Source organism: Pavona decussata, unplaced genomic scaffold (assembly GCF_977016875.1).
Source record: "Pavona decussata unplaced genomic scaffold, jaPavDecu1.1 SCAFFOLD_46, whole genome shotgun sequence".
NCBI classification, from domain to species: Eukaryota; Metazoa; Cnidaria; class Anthozoa; order Scleractinia; family Agariciidae; genus Pavona; species Pavona decussata.
Window position 1 is genome coordinate 120,154 of NW_028145468.1, and position 21,613 is coordinate 141,766.

Below are 21,613 nucleotides of genomic sequence, written 5' to 3' on the forward strand. Positions count from 1 at the left end.
ACTTTAAAGCCAAATTTGAGACCGGTTTCACTCGTGATAAAATCGCCGAAAAGGTCTCATTCTTTTCATTTATGTCTTATCTCCAAAAGCCATAGCTAACTACTTCGAAACAAACGTAGTAAGCTCGGAAATACACAAAACGTACGCGCTTGGCCATTTTTGGATCATTTCCTTTATTGTCTGACCGTATGGCACCTTGATTGACTTTCAAATCTGGGGTGTGCAACACATAAAAGTCCCGGATACGTCGCAGCATTCTGAGCGATGGACTGACTGACTGACTGACTGACTGAGCAACAAACCGACCGACTGACTAACGACGGACGGACGGATAGATGCAGTGACGAAAGAACAAGTAGAACATAGTTTATAGGAGATCTTGAATTAAAGAACGTGTACGTGGGGACAACGCAAAAGTTTTAGCGCGACCACATCACCCCGCAAAAGCTATTACGAAAACGAAATTCCGGGTTTAGTTGCTTTTCTCATTATAGAGTTGACGGGGCTTTTCGGCGTTCATTCTAGTAACAAGTAAACTCTTTCCACCTTTTCAATTGCTCGGTGGCATCCTCACTGCCATGCTATCTATCATATCCCCAAACTATTGAGGAACATGGAAAAAACTCCACATCTGAAGATCTCTTTGTTTGAGAAAAGGGTAGAAATTGAACCGATACATATATAGAGAAGAAACGCGAAGGACTAAAAAATAGATAATTTATAATTGTGTAAATAATTTATTTGTAGTTACAAAGAGTTGATAGGTATTAAAAATGCATGCATGTATGTAAACCTTATTTGAAATCATGCTAACCCCAACAACAAACTCACAGATACTGGTTTCCATGAATAGCGTGAAGATTACAGATACAGAACGTTCAAGACAACCTGAGACAAGAATCAATTAAAATTAATTAGAGTGCAGAACAAATGACGCAATTCCGAAGTGATGTAACGCCATTGTTCCACTTTGCGGACCTCAAAAGAAAACAGCTTTGAACATACTATACACCAAAACTGTTTGGGCGATCAGTGTTCGTGATAGGACTCTTTAAAAAAAATAATTGTATCTGACCTAAAAAAGTATAAAAATACTAAATTTTTGGAAGACGTTCTGCGGCCTTCGTCAGAGTAAAATGACGTCTATGAATAATAAAAAGATTTTCTGAAGACTTGTCTAGGTCCCTGAGGGATGCATCAAAAGGCAAGTAAGCCTTAGCGAAAGGCTAAAGCGTTCATTCACAGCGTTGGCGTTGGTGGCAAGAATAGAATGTAAAGATTCCAATATATAGACCTCGTACTTTCCTTGTCATAACCCTGATACTCTTGAAGTAATGGAGGGGAGGGAAAACATGGCCACACCGCCCCCCCCCCCCCCCCGCCCCCCCTCCACTCCCCCAACCGAAGTAGGGTTCAATAACCTACACTACACTACTAAACATACCACCCAACAACAACGGACACCCTGTGGACTATACTGTGAATTATGTGGACTATGACTATGAATTATTCGTTTGGCCCTGAGGCCAAACGAGTAATTCAACTATGTACTATGTAGATTAAAAAGACCTCTTTTCTGCTCAAAAGTGTCAATTCACCCTTGGTGAGCCAAAGGCTTGTGCAACCTCTTCTTAAGCCATTCACAATTTCTAGCGAAACGGCATAATAAAAAAAAAAAAACATTTCAGCCGACCCTGGGGGCTCATTTTCGCCCTTGAGTGTATTTCAGCCCTCAAATTAGAACTATTTTCGCAGTAGTTTAGGAGAGCCAAATTAACCCCAAAAATAGTGTTGTATTTTACTCACAGCAATGGCCACAATTTTCGGGGCTACAGAAAATCTTTGACTTTACAAGGTGTCTATAACCCAGGTCGCACTTGAACATTTTCTCGTTATGAAGTAGTGCTAGCGAGTCCAGCATTACAGTGGGGTATCTTGGGCGCCTTTCAGGTTGGCTAACACAGCTTTTAGAGTTCTGTTGTTCTCTTCCAAGCAATCCTTCATTTTCTGAACTTCTTGGTAGTTGGCTAACACAGCATTTAGAGTTCTGTTGTTCTCTTCCAAGCAATCCCTCACTTTCTGAACTTCTTGGCTAACATCTGCAAGGCTTGCTTTTAGATCTTGATGTTCTTGGTAAATACTCGCTAAGTTAGTTTCCAGATCTTGCCAAGGGTACACTACATCTTTCTTCGCACACATCTAAAATCGACATTTTTTTTTTTTTTTACTTTTTGACTTATTTGTTAAGTGTAATCTCTGTTGGAGTGCAGCTGTATTTTACGATCTAATGTATGGATCAAAAATGAACATACCGACGAAAATTTAAAAACTGAATTTTTTTTAATTAAAATGTTTTGTCCTTGACTTTATTCCTCACTAACTGCAACAACAAGTTCATAAATTTGTACTACTTTTTCGTGTCAGTTAACATGTAAGTTTTACAAGGATCTACTTTCATTATATGTGTAGGTATGCCGAGCCTTGTGTCATACAAGCCATGAAGGTTACTTTCGCTGTAGGACACCTGTTATTTAATACCAGTAAGGAAACCACTATACATCTCCCTCTTTAAATCAAGTTATTGTATTGTGTATTGTTTAGTATGGTATCCTTAACCAAAGACAGGAACATCCAACTTATTACAATTAAAATTATTCCAATCCACCGTACGAAAAAAAGATGGCGGCTGTACATTTTCCACAATACCTTGGAAGACTAACTGTAACACAGCCAATAGGCAAAAGGAAAGCCATAATTTTTTTGGAGAAATTGCTTCCCGTACTAACAACATTGTGTATGCTAGGTTTGAAGTTTTCGGAACTTTTCTGTGCGTGTTTATGAGCGTTTTAAGGATTTTTGTACGCTACGAAGTATGGGTAAATATAACAGTCGCCATCTTTATCGGTACGGCGGTTTGAAATTATAGCAACTGCATTTATAGAATTGACGATAACATTACCTTAGCCAATACGCTGCAACCTCTATCCATCATTCCAATGTAAGGAAACAGCCCCTCGCCGTTAGGGTCATACTCTGCAAAAATGTCATGTTCTTGTCCTTCTGGGGTGATTTTCTTGTTGTTAAGCATGTATACCACTGGAACTCGGACTTTTGAATTGCTGATTTTCTTCGCCTCTTTGAACATGACTGTACAGCGAATAAGATCTCCCCGGAAAGCCATGGCATAGCCTGTGAGACACAAAAGGTGTGTAAAAAATTCGTTTTGTATCATGATAAGCATTTTATACTATGATTATATAACTTGTATGATATGTAAAGCATCACATGTGAATTGCAACATCATCGATTTAGCAATCCACCATTTTGATTAAAAAATACAAGCTTGGGTTTTTAACAACCTAAACATATCGAGATACTACAACACAGAGCGACATAGCGTATGCAACAGGCTTTCTCTGGCAACGATGAACGCTGGTAACGCTGAACTAGCGATTCACATTATGCACTAGTAATAATAATAGTAGTCTTCGTCGTGGTAGTGGTGGTGCTACTGGTAGTGGTAGTAGCGGTGGCAGTGGCAGTGGTAGTGGCAGCGGCAATGGCAATGGCAATATAATGCCAGTGGCAGTAGCAGTGGCATTGACAATAGACGTGGCAATGGGAATGGCAATGACATTGGCAGTGGCAGTGGCAGTGGCAATGGGGAGTTAATGCCTAACGTCTAACTGGAAATCTCACTGTCCTTGTAGTATGCATTTTAACACGATTCATGGATTGAAAACATATATTTAAACCGTTATACTTTTTTCGTTAGAATCATTAGTGAATTGAATGACTGAGCAGCAAACGTTTCAGAGGGCACCAACCTCAGATGGTTAAAATAAATCTGAAAGCGTTCTTGTGTATTTCATAACCGGACAGGGGGTGTTAATCGATTCTGTATATATCTGATTCCTTGATTACTTGCACATAATATTTCAATTTTCCTTAGTTTTGTTGCCATGCTTACCCCTGTTAATGATTTTTCCTAGCCTTTATTACATTTCTTTGGTGGGAGATGACTTTTAAAACATATGGCGATACGTTAAAGAAATAAACACTTGCTGCATCCTTCAGGACCGTGCGTAATATCATACTTATATTTCATGCGTTCGAGTTTTTTTTTAATACCTTTTGTCTCTTTGCCCTCCATTTCTCTTCCATCAAAAATCTTTCCATCATCAATATGATATCCTACGGTCCCATGCCGAAATCCTGGCATCAAAGACTTGCAGTACGTTTTCATTACTACACCGATTCCCATCCGTCTCATTATTCCAGCTTCTAAAATCAAAACCTAGAATAATAATAAGATTTCATCATGATCATCATGATCATCATCATCATCATTATCAGCTTAACCACAAAGTGTGAGAGCACCAACAGTGCAAAGGGGTAATCCCACAGAGAAAAATACGTAGGCTTCATACTTAAGAGTTTATTAGAGTTTTCGGGTACTAATCAAGTGATGGATTACAAGGCGGCGACACATTATTTGGATTTAAAGATATCAGTAGTTGTAACTCTCCATTCCGGCGTTCAAACAAATTTGTAGTTGCATACAATTTAGAAAGCCTAAAAGAATGCCGCGCGTATTCTACTCTGGAATCGCAACCTGACATTGGGAAATATTCCTAGTCGCTTAATGGTAGGCAACCTCAGATAAGTGCTAGCCTGTGATGACTAAAACACTTTGGCTCATATCATTACCTCAAAATGAGGGCATTCTGGGCTCAATGAATAGCTATATCTTGCGCAGTACACATGGTCCGAATCTGCCGCGGTTTTGTTGTCTTCAACTCCCTCACAAGTCAAGACATTGCCATTCACGTTCATTCCTCTAACTACATCCCATTCCTAGCAAAAAATGATCACATTTAGATGTTTGTAACATACGCTTCATGAGGTACATGTTTAAGAGACATCAGACATGACCTTTTCATTTTTGATGGTAAGTCAAATGTGCGTCCTAGGTCCCGTCGGTCTTTGCAATATTCAAAATGACAGAGAGCGGAGAAGATTCTTGAACACACTTCGAAATAATCCACGAATCGGGGAGCATTTTCTCACGTAACTCATGATTGTCTTAATCGTCTTCCGTACAATTTTTCCGGGATCAAATATCCATCAAGTATCCGTCCGGCAGTCATAATGACAGACAAAATAGTCCACGACTCCTGGAATATTATGCAGCGTGTCCTAGGGTCTTCGTCGCCGTCCGCCATTTTGGATATAATAATAATAATAATAATAATAATAATAATAATAATAATAATAATAATAATAATAATAATCTTAAAAGAAATGATTTAGAAATACATGAAACAAGAAATATTAGTGATAGGAACCGACGTTTCGGTGCATCTTGCGCCATTATCAAGGTACATAATTAATGATAAAAAGCGGTTTGTAAAGGCTAAGTTGAAGCGAATTTGCATAACATAGCGGCAAGCTAATTACTTAAATACTTTCGCACGAAGAGAATCGGACTGCACATTCAATGTTGGTTTAAGCTCTTGAATATACAACATTTCATTGACAAGGCAGTCAAATTTGTTCATGCATTTCTTGAGCACATTGAAGCGTGCTAAGAAATTGTTCGGAACAGCAGTGTTATGTTCTTTGTAGTAATGCTTGCAGATTGATGACGCCTTTTGACGGTGTCCCTCAACGCGCGTGTGAAGGTGGCCCTTTGTATACCCAACATAACCTCCATCACACAGGTCACACTTGAATAAATAAACAACACATTGCTGGGTTACAATGTTGGGCTTGGGCTCACGCAGGCTTAGGTCGCAGCGGACCAGTCTAAACAGCATGCCGATGACGTCATCCGGATAGCTATCCCCTATAAAGATCAGGATGCTGCAGTGTCTGTCAAACGGCAACTTAGAGATCTTAGCAGCAAGGTGGGAAAGACCACTCAACCCGTGTTTACTAGCCGTAAGCTTAATCAAGATCTAAGCCTGCGTGAGCCCAAGCCCAACATTGTAACCCAGCAATGTGTTGTTTATTTATTCAAGTGTGACCTGTGTGATGCAGGTTATGTTGGGTATACAAAGGGCCACCTTCACACGCGCGTTGAGGGACACCGTCAAAAGGCGTCATCAATCTGCAAGCATTACTACAAAGAACATAACACTGCTGTTCCGAACAATTACTTAGCACGCTTCAATGTGCTCAAGAAATGCATGAACAAATTTGACTGCCTTGTCAATGAAATGTTGTATATTCAAGAGCTTAAACCAACATTGAATGTGCAGTCCGATTCTCTTCGTGCGAAAGTATTTAAGTAATTAGCTTGCCGCTATGTTATGCAAATTCGCTTCAACTTAGCCTTTACAAACCGCTTTTTATCATTAATTATGTACCTTGATAATGGCGCAAGATGCACCGAAACGTCGGTTCCTATCACTAATATTTCTTGTTTCAATAATAATAATAATAATAATAATAATAATAATAATAATAATAATAAAATAATAATCTTTTTATTTACATGTTTCAAGAAAATTGCTTATTTACAAGATAAAAGTATAAAAAAGGAACTATTAAAACCTATTTACAATTGTGAAACGGATTACTAAGTAAAACTGAGTTTTTTCTTTGAAATGATACCGAAAAGCAAGCGTAAATCGGTTATTTGCAACTAAATGCTAACTTTTTGTTCACAAAAAGTGTTGGAAATTTAGATAATAATAATAATAATAATAATAATAATAATAATAATTATAATAATAATAATAATAATAATAATAATAATAATATATTGTGTATTTTCTATAAAAATAATCAAATGCGCATTACAGACATTTTTGGAATCGGAACTTTTAACTTGTAAATAGTTTGGAATATGTCGATTAAGATGTTTTTTATTATTTTTATTATTATTATGACATTTGTATTTTCTTTTGAAAAGTTTGTGCATGAAAATTAGTCTCGAAATCGGAATAGGTCTTTTCTCAACTTTTAACTTGTAAATAACAATTTCAGCTGCTTGGTATATGTTAATAAAGATTATATTATTGTTACAATAAAATCCAAATAATAATAATAAGAAGAAGAAGAAGAAGAAGAACGCGTTAACATAACAACTACTATGAAATAAAAAGACGAAAACTACAATATTTGCAATTGGCTATAAGATGGCTATAAGATGGCAATATTTACAAAGGCTATAAGAAAGGTAATTTACAGAAAACTATATAAAGCTAAAAGACTAATTGTAAACTAATTGTACTAACAAAATGCCATCGCAAAGACCCAGGGGACTAGGTTTTTAACGCCTTGGTCAGGTATCTCCCTTTCCACCACCCGCGAAGGCGGGGAAGGCCTTCCCCACCTTCCCACCCTTCCCCCTTGTCAAAGGCTAGACCTGTGAAAGAGGTGCGGAGATGGGATAATCATAGAATGATACCTAGTTTTATCATAAGACGGAAAGAGGTGATAGGATCTGACATTTTCATTTACCGCAAACTGTATATGTGGCAACCGCTATAACTGCGGCCGATTGGGTGGTAGGTGACCAGTATATATGCAGCAACATATTGTTTTTTACCTGTGGCTCAGTTACTCGTAAAGGTTTATCATAGCTTTGAGTGTTGATGGTCCTAAGGAGAATCTGACTGAGCATTTGTCTGCTTTTCTCTGTTTCCGAGAACACTTCGTCGAGTTTCTTTTCATCTGTACAAAAAGATAAAAAGCAAAGGCCATCGGCTATTTTGTATCTTTTTTGTTAGTCTCTTATCTGTCCATCCATTTTTACGTCAATCTTTCCGTCCATCTGTACGTCTGTTATTTATTTATTTATTTATTTATTTATTTATTTAATTATTTATTTATTTTTACCTGTCACTGGAAACAAATTCCCATGCTTGGCGAAGTATTTGGACTCAAGATGTATAAAAAGCGTCTTTGACTGAAAAGATGAAGTAAAACATATCTATAATTAACGCTGTTGCAGAATACAGACTTCCTTTAATTACTGGTTTCGTCATAATATGTTCTCTGTTCTAAGATTGTGTAAGACTGACTTGTTGTTAAGTCCGTTTGAGTGCTGGTTGGTCTAATTCAGTGCTCAAATCAAGCTGAGGTCAAAGATTTTCCTTTGACGTTCTACAAGCCAGTTTCCTTTGTGGGACACTCGGAAAGAAATTTTACCTTTCCCAGCAATCACAACATTACACTTTCAATTATTTCACTTTACTTTCTATGAGTGCCACGCGAGTTACACTTTATGTAGACACTGTAAAGCATTTGACAGCCTACTTATCATGTAGTGATAATACATAGAGGTTATTACACGGCGACGCGAGGGTATATGAACTTTATTTTCGATTGGCTACTTAAATTTTTTACGAATATAATTAAAAAAATTGATCAATTCATCTTCACAATTACCAGCTTGACCCTCACTGTATGGGGTCGGGTGCTACTTCTTCTCTGTCTTCTTTTTTTCCGTTCCTCGTTTTTATTCCAGCAACGTAGCAGGAAGAACTCTGATATAATATTAAGAGGGGGATGTATTGGATTGTATGATTCATAAGTCTGTATGGTGACAGCTTTTTTGTACGACCACTCTTTCAACGAGTTGTCCTAAAAAGAGAGAAGCAAATGCTGGTATTAATATTAGAGACTAGCTGTAATGACCTGCTGAACATCACCTCAAGTCAAGTCAAGTCAAGGAAATAATCATGAAAAAAGCTTTATGCAGCTAGCCAAAAAACGGATATTCGGTAATCATGCAATCAATAAAACAAAGCTACAAACATAAGAGAACAAATAGTTCCTGAGTGTTTCTAAAACGCATTGTTCTCATCAGGAACCTGACACCTGGTCTTTCCAATTACTGCCACTCGCTTGCACGTGTTAAATAGCAACGCTACCAGCATATTTACGAGAAGAATAACCCCAATGCCAGTTTAGCTCCTAAAAAATACCTAGCCTTTCCACAGAATAACAAATAGAAAAAAAAGCACTTACTTCGACTCGCTTGTATGTGTTGGATAGCAAGGCTATGAGCATATTTACTAGAAGAATGACCCCAATGAAGAGAAACGCAGCGTAGAATATCTTGGCAAGAGTTGAGGAAGGAGTGTCGACAGAGTTCAAAAGTGTGAAGTTCTGTTCTACCTCCAGCAGAGACCAAGCGAGGTGACTGAGAATATCCCACCAACTGAAAAGAGTGGAAACAGTGTGAATTGTTACGAAGTTGAATCTCGCTGTTGCTATTGACATTTGTAGAACTGTTATGGCGTTGGGTACTTTTAGTTGAGTTACACTTAATACTTTGTATCCGTCATACCGGTCTTGTGATTTAAGGTTGTCTGAGGTCTTCTAGGTTAGCCTGCAAACGTCTTTCAGAAATTCTAGGATGTGTTACCTACTTTGAATGAATACTTTAAAAATACTTTGAACAATGGTTCCCATAGCCTCGGTCACCATGAAAGCTCTAGTTTGAGTAAGCTCTCTTTTCAGCTTTTCAGTTGTGTTCTATCTGAGATCTTCATTGGATGTTCCCTATTTGCCTCTGTGCTCATTAAGAGGTATTGACAGCTTCCTTACTGTAAGAACTGTCTGGAATTCTCAAAGGTTTCATGGTTCGAGAACCTTCATCTCATCCGAAAAAAAAGACGCCTGGTCGCAGGTTATTGCTTCCCTGGAATTCAGCAGTACTCAAAAGTGTCATTGACTGGCTAAGGATATTTTTTTAGTACTTTATTCTTGCTTAACACCCCTACGAACCATTAATTCAATGTGAAACTGTTCATTTAGGATGAGCGAGTCAAGGCCATCTGATTACTAATGAGCCCTGACACAATTTGGTATACAAGACTAGAAGAAGTAAAGCTTACAAAATAAACTAAATGATTACACCCAGGCCTGAAGGTTCGTGACACTTACCATGATACGCCGGATGTTTTGCAGGCTCTGAAAACCAGTCACAAGAAATGAGGATTATTGTAAGAAATACAGGAATTGTCGGTGAAATTAACTGGCATATTGCCTTCAAGTTGGTTTACTAACCACGATATCGTCTTAAAAACATCATACGATACATTCTAGCTAAGAAATGCTTTCGAGTGCTATACCGTGAAACTCCCACGAGTGAAAGCAAAATCAAGTCACAGGTGGAATATTCACGGTATACCACGAGAAAGCATTGCATAACTAATTTATCCCATGCCACTCATTGAATTAACTTTCCTGTTCGACGTCTGGTTCCAGGAATTCAAAATTAAAGTCAAAACCAGGATATTTTTCCTCCATGTTTTAGTTGTTTACAGTAATTTTTTTCTGAATCTCTTCAATCGATCTTTCCGCGGGAAAAATTTGTAGGCCGCGAGGAACGCCAGGAATTTTTCGTGGAATACTACCCGTTGCATAGCCTTCCTAAGTATGTAGTTGAAAGTAATTCTCTAGAAAGTATAAAATGTTATCAGTTACACTACTTAGCTAATCAATTCTGATTAATTAATTATACTTGGTATTTTACTTTTTGGTATAATAGTTGGTATGATGTCTTATGGATTTTTACCGACTAAATAAATATGAATGCAGATGTGGATTCATGTAAATTCTCAGATCAGTAATGTTTAATTTTGACACTTTTGGAAAAGCACGTATAATTAGATAAAAGGCCAAGTAAAGTAATTTAATTAATGCCAATAACACGGGGAGTGCTTGCGCAATCTCCCGAACCGGAGGCTCATGATAAAGTGCTTGACAATAATCCAGATTGTTTTTTTTTTTAGGAGCAGGGACAACCGGAGTACCCGGATAAAAACCTCTCTGAACAAGGAGAAGAACCAACAATAAATTCAACCCACTTATAACGCCGACTCCGGGAATCGAACCCAAGCACTGGTGGGAGGCAAGCGCTCTCACCACTCGCCATTCTCCCCATGTATTTTAATACAGTGGATATATAGTTCAATTAAGTCTGAGAGTTTTACAGAAGTTTGTATGGGGGATTTTACTTGCCACCATGCAAACGTCTGTAAAATTTTCTAACTTTTACAGAACTACATCTTCGCTATTTTAAAAGACCTCAATGACTCTCAAACTGGGCATTTTACCAACTTTGAGGTGCTCTTTTCAGCAGTGTCAATCGATTTCGTCACCAAACGTACATTTAAATGTAAATTTACCGTGATAAAGGGAATCTTTACTCTATTTGAGGCCAGTTGTAACTTGTAAGATTAAAAACAAGGTTGCCATGAAACCTTGGGGTCCGTACCAATTAAAAGGCATCAAGACAAAAGAACAAAAGCAATTACTTACAGGTTGTGTTGGCTTTCACTACCAAGAAAGGATTTTTCTGCCGTGTATATTTTGGTTATTGCAATCGAAAAAGCGAAGACGGCCGCAGTAAACTGCCACACTATTGTCATTACGTCGTGTAGAATGTTGAACAAGGCAATCTGGATCGTGCCAACGCCTTTCAATGTTTCCACCGCGTGACCAAATATTCTGAAGGTAAGGCATAAAGTATTGAAGCTGTATAGATAACCAGCAACAAGGATAGCTCGGTTTTTTATCACTGACTCCGATGTTAGCCACGTGAGTAGTCTCAGTATGAAAATTGCCAAGTAAACCAGTACGCTGATCACGTCCATCTTGTTCCAGCGATCGCTAAAGAGAAGCCAGATAAGAGCAATGAATCAATCAGTTAGTCAATTAATCAATCAATTGATCGATCGATCGATCGATCAACCAATTAACCAATCTATCAATCAACCAACCAAACCAATCAATCAACCAACCAACTAACCGATCGATCAACCAATCAATCAATTGATCAATCAATCGATCGATCAATCAATCAATCAATTAATCGACCGATCAACTAATCAATCAATCAATCAGTCAATTAACCAATCAATTGATCAATCAATCAATCATTCAATCAATTAGCGATCAATAAATTGATCAATCGATCAACCAATCAAAGATAACAAGAAATACTGGATCACTTGAGTATTAGGATCAACTTATTTCTAAAACAACACCAAACAAAAACAAAGCTAAAACTTCTCAGACGTTTCTAGAGCGGGAAAATATTTGAACACACGAATAGCAACAGAGACGTTTGTTCAACAAGAGTGCGGTCTTCGGGTTCCAGAAGCATGCCATAGTCAAGGTGCCAAGGTGACAGTACCACCTTAAAAGATCTATTCACCTTATGTAACTGCCGAGTGCTTTCTGGAGAACATTTGAATCACTTTCATCGTCCCCACTCCTTCTTCTTTCCTTTATTCGCTTAACCGTAAGACGAATCTGTCCGAATTCCACCAGACTGCGACCAATGAAGAAGATAAGAATGCTCCACTCCAATCCGCTGAACGCTACGCTTGAAGGCGCAAGGCAGAGGGCATAGTGAAGAACAAGGAGGGCCAGGTAGCTCAGCACGTCACGCACAAATATGAAGTAAGGAGTTTTCAAGTATTTCAGGTACTGTGCTGTCATGGATGTGAAAAGATTAACTTTAAATATCTCTCCATGAGTTATGAATCTAAAAGGTTTGTTATCAAGTTGCAACAATCTTTATTATTCAGGGATATCAATGCTCTAAATAGCAACGCAAACTGTAAATTTAGACTAAAATTTACAATTTATTTTGTTTTCAGTCTTTCGACTTGCTATCAATTGTTGTTTATTCTTTGTCTAGTTCCTAGGCCTCTCTCTGTCTTTATCGGTCAATCCGTTTTGGGTCACGTGGTCCGAGCGAAAAAGCGAGGCTTTCCCCGTTCGTTCGTCTCGGATACGTCACCGAAACGAGTTGACCTTGTGGTCCTGGAAGAAATCCGTACAGGAACTGGGCAAGTTTATGATCTCGTCTCTGGTTTGCAGCAACGCATGCGCAATACACAAAATAGAGATATTTCTAGCACTCACGGTTTCAAAGGTTTATGGTAATAATTTTAAAATTGTTTCAATTCCAATTCTTTAACATTTGCCTCAGGATAATACTTTACTAATGCCAGATGCAATCAGCAAAATTCGAAAATTCAATAATTTCTCAAATAATATTCGAAATAAATGAATAAATAAATAGTGATGCCATGCCGGACGGTGCAAGGAAAGTATCACCTGGAGAGGAAAGAACAGGACTCATCTTAACTATTTTTATATGTGTGAATTCTTGTGGTTTAAAAACATAAATTGTCAAAAAAGAAATGTTTCTTATGTGTTGCAACTTAATATGGGTTCAGAAATTACGTATTCAACCTTCTTTATGCGATTATAAAAGTTATGATATTAGTGTATTAATTATTTACCTGCCAAAATAGAATACACTTCTAAGTATGACACAACGTAAAACGTAACTGGTGCGAAAATCATGTCAAAAAGACACCATACATGAAGGAAGAACCACGTCCACTTGCTTAAATCTTTCTTCATTAAAAATCGACCACGCCATTTGCGATTCATCTCCGAATGAACAACTGGATGTGTAAAAAACTGCAAGAAAATTAAAAAAAAAAAAAAAATTAAATACGCATGTCATTATTATTAGGTATACCACAATTTCAAGCTTAGGGTACTAACATCCCATTTTTCACAAAATATTTCTAAAATCAACAAGTCGACGGCAGTTTTCTATGGTATATACCCTTTTAGGCCATAAAATGACTGAATGTTTTACTGCCAAGTTTTGACCATTTTATGGCCTATAAGAGTACACACTATAGAAAACTGCTGTCGATTTGTTTTTTACAATAAGATGGAAAAGGTACGAGCGGAATTGGCTTTATTTTCTGTTGAGCAAGCACGCGTGCTACATCTGACATCATTTGTATTGCCTGTACTCTTGTAGACAATAGCTACGAGCCAATCAGCGCGCGGTAATCATTTGATAGTTATTGTAACATGCTAAATACAGTACATTGTCATACTTGTAATTTGTCAAAGATAGTCTGGCTAAAAGAACGATCAAGTACAAATTGCAACAAAATGTAATGTATGCTGTATCGTCGGAAATATATTCGTTTTTGTTTTGGCGTCACGTTTATAATTAAAATTTTATTTTCAGCATTACCTTTTTCTGTTCTAAGTCTATGGCGTCGTCCAAAATATCGTCCAGAATAAAATAGCCAAACCCCTCTCGCTGTAACTGATCAGACTGCATAGGATCAAGCAAGCGAGTTGTAAAATCCTCCACTGAGTTGGCAAGCTTATGAAACATTTCTCCCTCGGATCCTTTGCTGTTTGCCAAGACACGAAGTTGGTGGTTTACCTGAGAAAATGTTAAACAAAAATCTCAAATCAAATTTGCACGAAGAAAGTTAAGGACGTTCTGAAAAATGCCAAGCTCTGACCTTCAGGGTTTTGTTTTTTGATTGTGTGTTGTTGTTGTTGTTGTTGTTGTTGTTGTTTTTTTTTTTGTCGTTTTTTTCTCGTCCACACCAACACATAAAGATCGTGGTATGGGAATAATTGCTTCTCTAAATGGTTTGTTTTTAGTTTATTTGCTCTGTTTGCTTGCTTTGTTAATAACAAAGCTATGGAACAAATTAAAAAACTAAACAATCACTTCTTTTTTTCAAGGAAACAGATTAATTAGAAATGAGGAAATTGTACTTCGTGGTTTATCTATTATATACAATACCTTCATTCCCATTAACAAGGAATTCGAGACACACTTTGTAAGAGCCTTGGGTGTAATTTTCTTCTCAATAGTGTCGAAAGAGTTCTTCTTGGTTAGTAACTTTTTCATCAAAAATTCTTCATTTTTTGCCCTGTCTAAAAGAATGTAGTAGCCCAATTAACACTGTAAAATAAGGAGACATTTAAATGATCAAAAAGTATACTGCAATAATAAAGTGTTTCTGACTGCCTTCTAAGTCAGTATTTGCCAAACAAGTAATCAAGATTGTACCTTTGCTACGTTGTTTTTATTTGAAGGAATAACATATAATTATGTTCTTTGGATTAATAGCCGGTGTTGTGTTTGTTATTTATCTTTGCCTAAAAGTAATCAACGAAGTTCTTATTCAGTTGAGTGGCGGTGAAAGTAATACGCGACACTTTCTCAACCGAGGCGCGGGAACCAATCAAAACCAGAACCGACCATGCCTCGCTCGCACGCATTTCCCGCGCTTAGCACTGGTAACATGTATTTGCTTTCATTTCCGATTGGTTCATTGCGCTCTTTGCATTTGTTGCAATTGGCTAGGGTTACTTTGGCTTTGATTTTAAGACACTCAATTGAAAACCGCTCAGCGATTAACACTAAGCTTCAACTGTTCGACTAGAAAACAAATAAATGTTTGGTTCATCAACAGAGTTGATAATTAAAGGTAATTTGGCCACCGTAAAGAGATTCGAGTGCTGACGTTTCGAGCTTAGCTCTTCGTCAGAGCGAATCCGAAGTGACGAAGGGCTATCGCTCTAAACGTCAGCACTCGAATCTCTTTACGGTGGCCAATTTACCTTTAGTTATCAACTCTGTTGATACAACCAAGCATTCATTTCTACTCCCCACCGACGTAGCACCAAAGTTTCTTTAGAAACTAACCCCGTTATAGAAAGCAAAGAGCTGACTTAGAGTTGCCGCCATCCTCTAGTTAGAGGCCACCGGCAGTCTTATTGTTAGCAAAAATTATTAGCGGAAATTAACGAACACTAATTCTCCACAGGAAAGCGATGCGCCATTATTAAACAAACTCATTCACTCACCATGTTCAGTAAGTCGAAACCCTCTGTTATCTATGACATTTCTGCAAGTAAGAACAATTCTGAATGAAGACATAATTAAAGGAAACACACTGCAGCCAGTGGTACTTGATTTTAGCTACTGATATTAACAATTTGTTCAGAATATAATCTCCAGTTAGAAAAAAACAAAACAAAACAAAAAACAAAAGATCGTAAAGCGACGTTGAGTTTCAAGGAAGAAATCAGTTCCAGCTGATCAGGTTTTACTCGATTCCGTTGGTGTTAGCTGATTAGAGAGGTGGAGTCCCCCACCCTATTTACTAGTGTTTTGAGAAACCAAAGCAGTTTGAACTTTCGTACCTTTACCGGTACGCAGGTAAACTGATTTTTGGGCGTGTTTTGATCTATTTGGAGTAATCGAACCAGATACCATAAAACAATCAATCAATCAATCAATCAATTCATTGAAGTGTCGATGTATTTCGCACATCGAACTAATTGGGGACACTCTTCAGATCGAATTGGAATTTGGAAGTGTTGTTTTGTTTAAGAGGGAGAAAACAGGAATACCAGAAGAAAAACCTCTCAGAGCAAGGCCGAGAACCAACACCAAACCCAACCCACGGGCCACATTGGTTGGAGGGGGGGGGGGGGTGGGGCTAGTGCTCTAACTAATGCGTCATCCCTGTTGCCCAAAACTGAACCGACGAAAGGACTTCTTGAAAATGTTTTGCTGGTCACAGCAGACTCAATCCTTTTTTTTCTTTGGAGGTAATCGTTCCAATCGTTTCTTTCATTGTACTCGTGTTTTTTTCCGTTACTTACGTGTCTCCAGGTCGTTTTGATTCAGCTCGTTTCTCAGAAAATCCGGTTACAGCTGAAATAAAAAAAGATGGCCGAGTGCAAATATTAAAAGCAGCCACCTTTCATAAAAGTCAGAAAGCTAAGATAGGTCGCTATTTTAGATTAATAAGGATCTACAACAGACGAGGAAGGCAAATTAATTGAAGGGCTCCTCTACGTCTAGTAAAGATCAGCTGTTCCATGCTAAGCTCTTTCAGTCTTCAGGATAAAATCTTATACAAATCATGGATAACATTGTTTAGAATTTCTGAAAAAAAAAAGCCGAATGTCAGTCTACTTTCTTGTCCCACTTGTCTATTCAAATAAATGCACAGAAGTTTAAAAACATGCCCCATATACCCAACTTCAAATAACAAAATCTTTCTTTTTAGTGAATATCTCTAGAAAAACATTAAATCTTTGCACACCTCCATCCTCGACATCAAAACCCTCGTTATCTTTAGCAAGCCTAAAAACAAAACAAACAATCAAGAAGTGAATGATAATACCTCCAGATAAGATAACCGATTAGCTAAGCACTTCAAAGATTTGGGACCTACTGCTAAATTGCTACAAAACACACCCATAGGTACTAGTTTGTCCAAATATTTTTTTACACTCACCCATCATTCTGGCTCCTTGATTCGTCTTTCTCTTTCAGACTAGTTTCTGGTATTAAAAAAAGTAGCAAAAGGGTTGGTTATTGACCCATACTTCAAGAAATCTCTTTTACAATGTGCGTATGTATATAGTAGTGGCTATTCTGATTTTGTCTCTTTTCGTAATGCTTTACTTCAGTATTTCTTTACTGCTCTTTCTGTAAATTATGACCCTGAAACACCGAAAACGTGGAAATCTATCTGCCCAAACTGCAATACATGCTGTTACTAAGTATTATCTCTTATTTATAACTAAGTTTTTTTGCATGATGTAAATTCGTCCGTCTTAAAGTTTTAGCCCGTGTCCGCAGTAACTGGCCTTAGCTGTTGCGGTATCCCTGTCCATGTATTTACTGTTACTTTCAGTTTCCTTTATGTCATCACATTCTTGCCATGTCTATTGGACGAAGCTAATAAATAAATAGATAAATAAATAAATAAATATATAGGCGGGTCTTTGTCTACACGTTTAGCCTCGTCAGTGAACATTAGCATAAAGCACAAAACTAACTGCAAATACATTCACTCTATAAATTGAAAGAGTTTTGCAATGTTTAGCCTTATCAGCCTACATTAATTAGCATAAAGCACAAAACCAACTATAAATAAGTTCACTCTTCAAATAAAAGAGTTTTGCAAACTTAGTTCTCTCCGAACATTTGAGCACGATATTTTAAATACTTTTTGAGAAATGACCTTTCAAAGTATCAAGAGTTTACAAATGCATGGCCGAGCAACTCTTGCCACCCAGCCTTTCATTCTTTGTAAGTTTCTCAGTTTTTGAAAGGTAATTTCTTCGAGTATATTCAGCATATCGCATTAATATTCACCCTGGTTACCATTTGTTCCTAGCATGTTTTTTGATACATACTAATTAGCAAAATGTACACTATTGCGTCAGCAGAGATTCTCCTATTCTGGCTCGTTACTACCTGTACGAATCCTCACACTCTTACAGATGTAAACTTCGCTTACTTTCACGAGATGCCATGCTGCCAGATTAGAGATAAACATGTACTGTGCTATTTAAAGGGGTACTGTCACAGAGATTTTGCTGTACGTTATTCAAAATTACTCAAATATAGACTAAGAACCTCTTTTCTAATATATATTACTCTTTGAGCACCGGAAAGGAAATATAAAATGATTTCTCTAAGAAAGAGTAAAATACAATCGGTTTTTAGCCATTTTTCCAAAACACCCAGTAGAAACTTGAAAAAATTAAATTAGCCAATTTTTTCAAGTTGTAATCCATTTCCATCCTAGCCGTCCGCAGCCAAAGATTAATGATACTAGTTTCTGTGCACTAGTAAGGTTGTTGTTAACAAAACTGAACAGTTATTTTTACGTTTATATCCATACAAATATGACATTGCTTGTTTAAGAAAGAAGCAAGAAGGACTGGTATTAAAAGTATTATTAATTTGTGCACAGTGGTCAATCTAACACAAGCTTTCGAGTTCAGGCAATTGTCACGTTCATGGTCACAGTTGATAACAGCTTATTCGTGATCCTGTCATTTCTGATACATGAAAAGTCTCCCATTTACTTACCACGATTAGGCAGGGGATGTTGATTGACAGGCCGCATCTCTAGTCCATCATCAACTGTCTCATCAACTGAAATTCAAACAATCTATCAATCAAATCGATTGCGATTCTAATAATTCAGTCAGTCCATACATTGAAAAGATAACTACTCGATCAGTAAAACGTCCTTTTCATTTTTTCATTGACCCATATGTATTCTGTTCATCCGCGCGGCCTTCGTTCATTTCCTCATATTTTTTAATTCCTTTTCAACTCATTTTTTTTTTTCATTAATTTGATCATTCATTTTAATATTCAACCATTGCAGTCATTGTTTTAGTTATTCATCCATCCATTCACTCATGTTCGTCTATTTCAATTACTCACCGCTGAAGTGAACATCTTTTATAGACACAGACACGTGATGATCCTTTCCTTCCGCCATTACGTACCTGTTGTATGACAAAACATTGAATAGACTATGCCATTATGCCATTGAGGTACAAAACTTATGTAAATGTCTGAAGTTCGTCATACGCAATCTGTGTCAATTTCAATTCTCCTTCTCCCTCCCGTCTAAGCTATAGTTTTTCATTTTATGTTCCTTCGATTTGAAGAAAATGCTGTACATTGCTGAAAAAGTATGCATTGCAGCCACCTAAGAAGCTGTGAAATAATTTAAGTTGTAGACAGAGAAGCAGGCTCAGAATCTCCTCAAACATCATTGTTCAAGGATTGGATTGTACACCAGAGTGAGTCGCTTTTTTGGTGTATATGCGTATTCTCCTCTAGTAGTTGAATTTCCAAGTCCACGTCGGCAATATTCTTCGCGGTTTCCTCTGGAAGTCCAGATGAAGAGTTTTTTCGCCATTTTCTCCATGAAGGCAAATACGTGCAATCGTTCTGAAGGTTTACTTGCAAGTCAGGGGGACGCTCTGGTTTCACACACATATCTCAGGTGACTCCTCAGTGACATTAAAGTAGAACTGAAATGCAATCGACAGCTACTGCAACTGCCCAACTAAATGAAATTCCACTGTCCATCTGTTTGGGTCCATTGTTCATAGAGATTGCAACCAAGTTAATCTACAAGCAGTTCCAATTTTCTCTATATAATGCCACATTGTTGGAAACGTAAACAGTTCACCGCTCTTCTTCTGAATCCCCACCCTTCCCTCCCCCTCCTTTACCTTCATGCTGGTAGGATCTATTGTAGTCCCGAAAATCGTAGAATGTTGATAGGAGAGAGGGGGACGGGGCAGACAAGGAGAATGCGGAAATATGATAGTAAAATTAGGTGCTTTAATTTACCAAGACTGTCCAGACCATTTTTGAGAATGCCTGTATGTTTATAAAATTAGTAGGAATTAGAAAACAATGACTTAGAACAAGGAGAAATAAGCTTGCATTGTTTTCAAAATAAAGCGACTAACACGATATATTGCTTTCAGAGAAGGATGTTATTTAAATTACTTTGAGTAGCCTTCATTATATCCGTCAATATTAAGTTTTATCAACGAGAGCTTCAGCGTTCGTTAAAAGTAAGATGACAAAGAGAAATTTTGTTTTTTATGAGTCGAGAGAGAGGGAGAGGCGGCAATCAACCCTTTAAGCTTCTTAGCCAGTGGACACCCTGAGTAGAGGGTCTGTTGACAAACCTCAGTCAGCTGCCACCCGATCGTGTTTACTCAAACGATAAAGGTCTTTTAGAACAAGTATTTAACTTCATAAAGACCAACTTCTACCGGCCAAAAAGGATAGAAATTGTTAGAAAAGTCTATGTTACAGCTTAAAGAACAGTTTCTATGCATAATTAGTTTTGCAGCTACAGCAATGGCGTTATTCATTCATTTATTTATCAGTTATTCAGCTTTAATGACTGACACGGTTTTCTGGGTAAGCTTTCGTCAAGAAGTAAATTGAAACCTTGGTAAACACAGCATGAATAGACAACAAGTAGTCACTCTACAAGTGTAACACTAGTGTAGACGTTTACATTTTAACTGCGCGTGCTTCCCTATCTAATTCCTATTGGCGTCATCATGGTACATTTCTCAACATACGTGCTCGATTGTCGAACTTAATCGAACCCAATCGTTCGATTAAATTCGATTGAGTTCGATAGTGGCGTGTTTGTAACAGCTGATAAGAACCTTCATTTTTCGGTACAGCGCATTGAGAGAATTTCAGTACTAAATTTACTGTCAAGTGGTTCCGTAGTGAAGAGAAAACCCACTTACCTTCCATGCTCGGTTTACGATAACCGATATGGGAAATAAACACGCAGTGATGTAGCAATGCGGATAACAATGTGAATAATTATTACGCACAGGAAATGAGCGTGACAATTTGTGAGAGGAAAACATACCCCGTCACCAACAAACCGTGAAGTTGTGTGTTTGATCACGAAACCCACCGAAGAAATCCTACAAAAAGGCCACTGTGATTTGTTCTCGATTTGTTTTCAATATCATGTTTAGCTTGTAACGAAGTGTTCTATTACTTGAAACGTTTGGAACAATTTAATCTGTTGATTTGACGTTATAGTCAATTAGTATTGCTTTGATTTTCGCAAGTTTTAGACGTCAGTGCTCGACCGATTATTTTCAAAAGAAATTTGATTTTCTCTATGTTAAAGAAACAAGCTTTTAATTGGTAGATTATACTTTAAAGTAAATGTCATTCTTACCTTTCTGTATCCTCTGTACTCTTTTTGATCCCATTTAATACTAAACTACCGGCATACCTCGCTGTTATACGCCGCAGTTACATATTGGCTGACCGGAAACTGGACTTCATGTTCTTGAGCCTCCCTCTGAGACAACAAGTTTGTTCGGTTTTGAAACGCGGACGTATTTCCGGCAGAAGCGACAGCCGGAAATACTTCTGCGTTGGCTAATAGTGCCTGGGCCGGGCAAAGTT

The 21,613-nt window shown here is 37.6% G+C and overlaps 1 protein-coding gene across 2 annotated transcripts; it reads right to left on the minus strand.

The window, feature by feature from the left end:
* Nucleotides 1-1,433: 1,433 nt before the first annotated feature.
* LOC146482287 (uncharacterized) lies at nt 1,434-21,501 on the minus strand. Of its 2 annotated transcripts, none has more exons than XM_085107158.1 (21): nt 21,381-21,501; nt 19,079-19,143; nt 18,716-18,769; nt 17,127-17,172; nt 16,932-16,972; nt 16,486-16,537; nt 15,682-15,722; nt 14,612-14,745; nt 14,042-14,239; nt 13,281-13,464; nt 12,182-12,461; nt 11,284-11,634; nt 9,904-9,930; nt 8,983-9,175; nt 8,401-8,595; nt 7,849-7,918; nt 7,559-7,683; nt 4,711-4,857; nt 4,132-4,297; nt 2,960-3,189; nt 1,434-2,199 (listed from the first exon to the last, which is right to left on the minus strand). In XM_085107158.1, exons 2-21 carry the CDS (start codon nt 19,134-19,136, stop codon nt 1,921-1,923), a joined length of 2,871 nt encoding a protein of 956 aa, XP_084963284.1. In that variant the 5' UTR covers nt 19,137-19,143; nt 21,381-21,501; the 3' UTR covers nt 1,434-1,920. The 2 variants fall into 2 exon arrangements, with proteins under 2 accessions (XP_084963284.1, XP_084963283.1); XM_085107157.1 differs by having other exon boundaries at nt 18,716-18,781.
* Nucleotides 21,502-21,613: the final 112 nt, after the last annotated feature.